The sequence below is a fragment of the Aplysia californica genome, unplaced genomic scaffold (genome assembly GCF_000002075.1).
Source record: "Aplysia californica isolate F4 #8 unplaced genomic scaffold, AplCal3.0 scaffold00111, whole genome shotgun sequence".
NCBI classification, from domain to species: Eukaryota; Metazoa; Mollusca; class Gastropoda; order Aplysiida; family Aplysiidae; genus Aplysia; species Aplysia californica.
In genome coordinates this window covers 140155-149052 of record NW_004797381.1, presented here as the reverse complement: position 1 = coordinate 149052, position 8898 = coordinate 140155, and the positions used below count along the sequence as shown (strand labels likewise).

Genomic DNA, 8898 nt, shown 5'->3' with positions numbered 1-8898 from the left:
GGGAGAAAGGGGGCAAGGGAGGGGAGGTTTATTTGGGCCTACTCATGAAATAAAATCTTCTCGGCAGCGTACCTCATCCTGAGCTTTGAAGAAGGAAAGGTCTCCAGTGGTGTCCAGCTTCACTCTTTCTGGGGCTGGCAAAGAGAAGGAAAAAAATGTTTAAGGTAGGCGTTTTTACGCCCTCTTCGACACAATTCAGATAATTTAGGAGGCGGCCAACCCGGGATGAGAGGGATACAACATCTCAGCAGAAAGATCGAGACATTCGATAAAATATGTTCTCTCCACTCAGGAATCGAAGCCGGGTCTCCTGCGTGCAACAGTTGAGCGCCTAACCGCTACACCACAGACACTGGTGCTGACGAAGAGAAGTCAGTCATTTGTCTATAATTATTATCATATTAATTGACCTCATGGGTTCATTGGGGAGGTATGGTGTGGGGTGGCGAGGTGAAATGTGGTGGTGTGGTGTAGAGAAGTATAGTATGGTGTCGTGTGGTTTGCGCGTGTTGTTAGGATTGTATGGTGGGTTGTGATGTCGAGTAGCATGTTTTGGTGTGATGTGGTGCAGATGTGGTGTGGTGTGCTGCAAAGTTCCTTAGTGGTTTTTATAAAGTTTTATTAAGAATTTTGCGGCACTTGCAATACAAATAGGTCATAAAAAGTGCCGAAGATTAGAAATGTTACAAGAGAGTAACAAACACGAAAAAGGAGTGGGGGATGTAATGTTAGTATACATACACGACTGTAAACGGGAGAGACGAACACACACGACACCAAGCAATCTAGAAAATGAGCCTGGGTGCAGTGTCTGACTTTTTATGTTCATCCCCGAAGTGAGTAACATTGACCAAAAGCCCATGGAATGCGGGGCGCTTACGTCCCGCGATTAAAAAAGAGTAAGGTGCGAAACTGTGACTACCGTGACATCTCCCTTTGTAATATTGGAGAAAAGGAAAAACCTCAAAATGGATTACAGATTATTGGTTTCGAGTCTCTGGTGATAACCGAAGGGGAATTTAACCAAATTCACACACAGAGTTCAATTGTCTTTGAAGATTCGGGGCTTGCGCTTGAGAACTTGGTGAAACATTTCAATAAAGTTCTTTGTACTTCAGATGGACAACATTTCAAATTGTCTGTCACATTTGTAAAAACTGCATAGCTTCCAGATAACGAAACTAAGAAAATAAATTACCTCGAACAGGTAGATCTACACAACTGTTGGGTAATCAGCAAAGAATAAGGAAAAAAAGTAAAATCAGTCATCGAAAGGATGCGACGGGGTCGCAAGAACATCAGTCCGGGTAACGAGCGGGTCTCCTGACCACTAATTGCCCACTTTGGGTAGTTGTTGGAGCAGGAATGGCTGGAGCGGCAGCTGGCTGAGGTGATGGTGGTGTGACATCAGGCTCCACCGGCTGGGCAGCTGGTAGTGGAAATAAGGAAACGGACATCGGAGTAGGCTCTGGGGTGGCAACATGTGAAGAAGGCATGGAAGGCAGGGCGACGTTGGGCTTCAGATGTTTGCGGTTCCGGTGGTAAGCGCTATCCCCAGACTGTAGGATGTAAGACCTCGGTGCACACCGTTCTTTGACAATCGCAGGGCCATGCCCCTCCTTGGACGAGCTGACCAGGATTCAGCTCCGGGGAGGTTCTGAGCACCGTGACGTCTGTCAAAAGCTTGTTTGTACTTACGCCTAAGGGCGGGCACGAGACGAGCCGAGTACTCGTTTCTCGCGAGAAACGCCCTTCCCGTCGCTGCCCGGGCACTAAACTACTGCTCCGTACCGAGACGTGATACTGCTCGTTGGCTTGACATAACGAGTAACAGTAACGAGAGTGAGAGAGTGAGAGGCGAGAAATGACAACGCAGACAGTGCCACCCATCACCGTGCCGTCCTGTGTGTGAAACTGAAAGAGAGGGGAGAGGGTGGCGAGACGAGACGAGTGGGGAGTTGATCAGGGCCTAGGCCTTGGTTTCCCAACCTTCCTTCACCGCCTGCGCCTACGCAACAGGGCAAGCCTAGTTTCTAAGTTTAGATCCTCGTCACGACCGGCCTTCCCGCTAAACGAGTTGCTCGTTCTGTGGGGCGAGAAGAGAAATCTCGGCCAAGGCCGGCCTTCTCGCTGAGCGAGCGGCTCGAACTGCGGGGCGAGAAGAGAAATTGGTCACGAGACGAGAAGCATTGCTCGAGACACGAGACGGGGAGTATTTCTCGTTCCCGGGACGGTCCCGGCGAGAAGTAGGTCAGCTTCTCGGTCTTCTCGCTCGGGAAGGAAAAACCGCTTCCCGCCCAAGAGCAAGTTCCGCTGGGTTATCCCCCGTTGGTGACACAGGTGTAGATCAGGAGAGCGAGAAATGGGTCGTCCTGACTCAGGGCTTTCTTCGCCTCCTCGACTGCTCTCTCTGACCCGCCGTTGCTCTGGTGAAAATGAGGACTGCTGGTCGTGTGTTTAAACCCCCCGCTCTTGGCGAACTTGTGGAAGCGGTCTGACACAAACTGGGGACTGTTGTTGGTGACCAGTAGTTCAGGAATGCCAAATCAAACGAAGATGTTTTTCAGTTTGTAAACAACAGTCTCTGAGGTGGTGTCTGGCATGTAGGCCACCTCCAAGTACCGAGAGAAGCAGTCCACGAGTACTAGGTAGTCATGTCCCATGTAGTTGCAAAGGTCCCCACCAACCATTTGGAACGGCCGCTCAGGTAGAGCTGGCAGGGTTAGAGGTTCACTTGGTTGTGCTGGACGTTTCCACTGGCAATGGTCGCATCTTGAGACGACTTCCCGTATCTCGGAGCTGAGACCAGGCCACCAAATGGAAGATTTGGCCCATTCTCGACACTTCGACACTCCTAGGTGACCGTCGTGGATCCTGCTGAGCATCTCTCCTCGCATTGCCTTGGGGTTTACGATGCGGTTGCCTCTGACGAGTAGTCCATGGACTTCGCTCAGTTCACTGGAGACTGCGTAAAGGTCGCGAGCTTCGGCCTTGACGTTTTGGACGAACTTCGGCTAACCGCTTCTGGTGTACTGTGTCCCAGCACTGATTGCTGGACCCTGTTGAGACTCGTTTCTGATTTCGTCAAGTTTGCTGTCCGTGGCATCCCATGACATCTGAATTGTAGCGACATGAGCCTCGATTTCTTCACCAAATTCTTTAGGTTCGGTGCTCACTACTGGACTTCGGGACAAAGAATCTGCGACAGTCATGTTTTTCCCTCGGGTGTATTCTGCCTTTCCGCTGTAGCGCATCATCCTCATCAGCATCCATTGGCAGCGGACAGGTGCATCTTTCAGTTCCTTTGAGTTGATCAGGGGCACAATGGGCTTGTGGTCGGTGAGCAGTGTGAATGACGGCAGCCCGATGAGGTATCGATCGAACTTTTCGCACGCCCTGGTGGTCGCCAACAGTTCCTTTTCAATCTGAGCGTAGTTCTTCTCGGCCCTAGACAAAGTTCTGGAACAGTAAGCCACTGGCTGAAGAACACCCATGTCCTCCTGGAGGAGAACTCCCCCCAGTCCGTAGCTGCTTGCATCGGCACACACAGTGACAGGCTTCCTCATGTCGAAGAAATCGAGTTTTGGAGCTGACGACAGCAACTTCTTGACTTCGGTGAAGGCAGATGACTGCGCTGGAGTCCACGCCCACTCAGCATCGTGATTCAGAAGATCAGTGAGCGGTTTCATGACTGTTTACAGATTTGGCACAAACCTGCCCAAACAGTTCACCATGCCGAGAACTCGTCACAAGTCAGTAATGTTCTCTGGTTCTGGCATTTCGGTGATGGCATTGACCTTGGATGTATCTGGCCTTACACCCTTCCCGCTGATGATGTGGCCCAGAAAATCGATTTCATTCTTGCCAAACTTGCATTTGGATTTGTTCAACTTGACCCCACGTTCCTTAGCCGCTGGAAGACTTTCTTTTTCAGCTCATTATGTTTATGCTGACCATCTGTGTGCAGGAGGATGTCGTCCATAAAGCACTCAACACCGTCTATGCCCGCTAGAATGTCTAGCATCGTGCGCTGAAATATTTCAGGCGCAGAGGTGATTCCAAAGCAGAGACGTCTGTAGAAGTACCGGCCGAACGGGGTAATAAAAGTAGTCAGCTTCGCGGAGTCGTCGTCCAGTGCCAACTGCCAAAAAGAAGAAGTTGCATCAAGCTTGCTGAACTTGTTTGATCCGCTGAGTTTGTATAAGATGTCGTCTATGGTGGGCAGCGTGAATCGTTCACATTTAACCAAAAAGTTGAGCTTTTTCTGATCTGTGCAGATTCTAACGCTACCAGACCTTTTTCTGACCGGGACCATGGGCGCGCACCAGTCAGTTGGAGCGCTGATCTTATCAATGACACCTGTGGACTTCCATGCGGTCTAGTTCAGCCTTGACTTCGTCCATGAGTGGAATGGGAATCCGACGTGCGACGTTCACGGAGTATGGCTGTGCATCTTCTTTCAAGATGATATTTACTGGCTCGCGGCGCATAGGTTCAGGTCCCACATCGTCGAACACGAGGTTGACAGAGTCTATTCTGTCTCGAAAAATCAATCCCAGACGAACTGCGGCGTCGCGACTGAGAAGGCAGTCAGTGTCGTCGTCAAGGACAAAAACACGGAACGCAAAGTTGCAATTGTTATGCTGCGTAGTTGCGATAAATTTTCCCACGCTCCTTACGACTCCACCAGGACTGCGAAGAACTGCAGACGTTGTTTTCAGTTTTGCAAGAGGACTGAGACGGTTGTAGTTGGCCTTCGACATTATCGAAACATCGGCCCGTGTGTCTATCTTGAAGGATGTATCTCTCTCTCCAAGGTTCAGTGTAACGCGCCGAGGTGGCTCGCTAACTTCGCCGAAGTTCACATCAGGAACGACATTACTGTCCGAGTCTTTGTCAACAGCTCCTAAGAAGAACGAAGGAGTTTCTGATTCAGTGAATTTGTTGACATTGCGGCTGCTGCTGCCACAGACTGTTACGAAACGATTGCGCTTGCCGCATTTTCTGCAAGTTTTCCCACGAGCTGGGCAATTGTTGTGGGCATGACCTCTTCTACAGTTGCCGCAGTTAGAGGACGTTGATGGTGATGCATGGCTGCCTCTGTCTTGTGAGTGTCCACCTGTTCTTCGGCCGCCTCTACCCCAGGGGTGAGCAGACGCCGAATATCCCCTCTGGCCGTAGCGCACTGCATCTACTGTTACTGTTGTACCTGGCTGACGTTGGCTACTGACCTGACCCTTAACGAGCTCGAAATGGCGTGCTGTATCGATGGCTGATTTCAAAGTAAGAGTTGCCTCGAGTTGTAAGCGTTGTGACAGTTCATTGTCCAGTACTCCTAGGACGAATCTATCCCTAATGGTTTCATCTCGGTACTTAAAGTCTGCATGTTCTGAAAGCTCGTACTGGGCTCTAGCACATTCTTCTATTGTCTCCCCACTGTTTTGTGTTCGTGCATAAAACTTTGCTCTTTCGTGGATAAAATTCCGCTGGGGGACAAAGTGGGCGTCGAAATTCTCTATGACAGTGTCAAAGTTGTTCCTAGGATCGTTACCGTCGACGGGAGCAGGGAACGTGAACGTCTTAAATATCTGTTCAGCTTGGCGTCCCATAGCGTAAATCAATGCACTTACTTGGATTGCTCCAGTCTCTGCGCTCAGTTTGGTGGCTGTGCGGTATCGTAGCATACGCCGTCGCCACTCAGGCCACTCGTGAGGTTTGGAAAAGTCAAACGGTTCAGGGGGCTTGAAATGAAGCATTCTGGCACTTGTGACACGTTAACCGCTGACTTCTGACACCATGTAATGTTAGTATACACACACGACTGTAAACAGGAGAGACGAACACACACGACACCAAGCAATCTAGAAAATGAGCCCGGGTGCAGTGTCTGACTTTTTATGTTGACCCCCGAAGTGAGTAACATTAACCAAAAACCCATGGCATACGGGGCGCTTACGTCCCGTGATTATAAAAGAGTGCGGTGCGAAACTGTAACTACCGTGACAGGGGAGATAAGGACGATAGGTATTTGATAGGAAAGAAGGAGCAAATCACACGAGAGCACCCGCCAACCAACCACAGGCCCAGGTGTAGTGTGGTGTGCTGTGGTGTTCCAGAATGTAATATGGTCAGTTTTAGTTTCATACGGTGTGGTGCGCTATCTTGTGATTTAATGTGGTGTAGTTTGATGGGGTGGGGTATAGTGTAATGTAGCGTAATGTACTGTTGAGTGTTGTGGTTTGGCTTGTCTGGTCTGCTATGGTGTGGCATAGAAAGATTTGGTGCTATTTGTTGTGGTGTGGTGAGCTATAATATAGTGTGGCCTTGTGTGGTGGGGAACAGCGTGGTCTGGTGTATTGTGGTGTGTTGTGATGTGGTGTGGTGTCGTGTGTGGTGTGGTGTGGTGTGATGTAGTGTGGTATGGCGTGGTGTGGTGTGGTGTGGTGTGGTGTGGTGTGGTGTAAGGTGGCATGGCGTGGTGTGGTGTGGTGTGGTGTGGTGTGGTGCGCCACTGAGCCACGTGAGGGGTGTAAAAAGTGAGTGTATGGGTTTAACGCCCCTATCAATACTATCCGGCACTTTAGAGGCAGTGCCTCTGAATCTAACGTCCGTCTCCGATAGGAAGGGGGCCAGATGGGTTGAGAGCCTTGAAAACTCCACGAAACGACCAAAGTGTGTTCAAGAACACCCAGTCTGAGGTTAAACCAGGGCCAATTCTTTAGTCCAGCATGATGCCACCTGAGGCTGCTAACGGAGTGCCCACGTGGGGGCAGGGGGATAATAATATTAATATTGTAAAGTGTGCTGTGAACCCAAGTGATGTAATATAGTCTGACCGGGTATAATGTGATGACATGTGACGTGCTGTGCTTCACTAGAGCGAGGAGTGGTGTGGTGTAGTATGTCCAGGCCAGATTGTTATATTATCTGATTTTGTTAAGTATGGTGCGGTGTGGTATGATTTGGTATTATGTGGCGTGGGGTGGTGTGGCGTGGCTTGGCATGGCGTGTCGTGGTGTTGCGTGATGTGGCGTGGTGTGGCGTGGTGTGGCGTGGGGTATCGTGTCTTGGTGTAGTGTGGTGTGGTGTGATGTGATGTGGTGTGGTGTGGTGTGTCCAGGCCTGATTTTTATGATAATATATGATTGTGTTAAGTGTGTTTTGGTGAGGTATGATTTGATATTGTGTGGTGTCGTGTGGTGTGGTGAGGTGTGCGATGTTGCGTGGCGTGCGTGCTGTGGCGTGATGTGGCGTAGTGTGGTGTGGTGTGGCGTGGTGTGGTGTGCTGTGGTGCGCTGTTGCATAGAGAAGTTTGGTTTTGTGTCCTGCATGTAATAGCTTCGGAACAGTATGGTAAAAAAAAAAGCATAACATGTCAAGGGGTGGCAGAGTGGTGATGGGGATAGCAGTGCCAAAAACAAAACATTAATACTTACTTCCAACACAGTTATTGATTGCTTCCTGTGCCTTCTGAATACCTAATCGGAAGTCTTGTAGCTCTGGGCGTAACCGGTTGCCACGGTGATAGAAAACAAGCGCCAATTCAAAATCGCCCCGATTGTACAGCGCTTCTGCTTTCTGGAACATACCCTGAGGAATCGAAACACAGGGAGTGCCGTATGACGCATGGAGCAGAGAAAAACACGTATAAAACGAGTTTTATTTTGTTCTATTGTAGTAAGAGTTTTATGGCACTTGCAGCACAACTGAGTCATATAAATACCGAAGACTAGAGGAAGGAGAAGAGATAAGAATAATATATTACGTTCCATAGAAAAGAAGGAGCAATCCCCACCGGGGCACCCGCTAACCACCCACCCACTTATAATGAAACTGGCAACCAGCTAGGACAGAAACTTAAGCTGCCTCAGTTGTATGGCGTGGTGATTTCTAAATTTACGAAAAATCGAAGAAACCCACACTTTTTCCCGCCTGTTGGGTATCTTAACGATTTTGTTTTTATTTTTTATTTTTGTTTTTGTGTTGCTTTGTTTTGGGCTCAACTTTTACGTCCATTTAAATGCACATTTATGTGGATTTTACTGAAAAACGTTAATCAAATACACACCAAAAAAATGTAAATTTGCTGTTTCCGTGTCCAAGAACTCTCAAACACTGGAAGTCTCTGAACTTTGGCGGCTATTTTCTCGCTAAGTTTACCTTTGACACCAGGCGAACCCAACTCCTACAATCACACATAATATCTCGACTTCTTTTCCAGAGATACTTAGGTGTTGTTGTTTTTTCATCAAAAGCAGGATTCACTAACAAGCTTTAAGATGTCACCAATAACTCCATATGTGTCACGGCGTGGAGGAATCAGGCGCTCGTCAATTTTTGGGCATGTTGGGTTGTTGGTATCATTTTAAAGCCTGTTCATTTGACTTCGTTTTGGTGAAAACAATATCCATCTATGTTGAATAGAAGTAAAAATATCTCCATTCTAAGGAGGTCAGGGTCACCTGGTTTCAGAGGCAAAATTAGCGAGAAAATGGCTGCCAAAGTTTGGTAACTTCCATGGCCTGATAGTTCTTGGAAACTGAAAATTTACATTTTTGTGCCTTTAATCAACGTTTTTCAGTAAAATCCACACATAAATGTGTTTATAAAAGGGCATGAAAGGTGTTGAGCCAAACAGGAAAATAAGAAAAAAATTGCCCATCGTTCAAAAAAATGCTGATTTCTTTGCTTTCATTAATTTGACGAGCGCCTGATATCGCCACGATGCCTCATGACTCACACATGCCCACAAATTAACGAGCGCCCGATTCCATCGTGTCGTGACACAATTGACATGCCATGGAGAAAGCGAGGTAGCTAAAATACGAGTGTGGTTTTGTTTTTGATGCCATGCCGCTTTTGTTGCTGTTACTGCTGTTGTTGTTGTTGTTGTTGTTG

The 8898-nt window shown here is 48.3% G+C and overlaps 1 protein-coding gene across 1 annotated transcript in view; it reads right to left on the bottom strand.

Annotated features, from left to right (window-relative positions):
* LOC101853543 (tetratricopeptide repeat protein 25) overlaps window positions 1-8898 on the bottom strand; it is a gene marked incomplete in the record, with an annotated part of 26495 nt that overhangs the window by 15119 nt on the left and 2478 nt on the right. Inside the window, 1 exon segment of the mRNA XM_013081013.2 lies at window positions 7437-7592. Within this exon segment, the coding sequence (XP_012936467.1) occupies window positions 7437-7592 (156 nt within the window).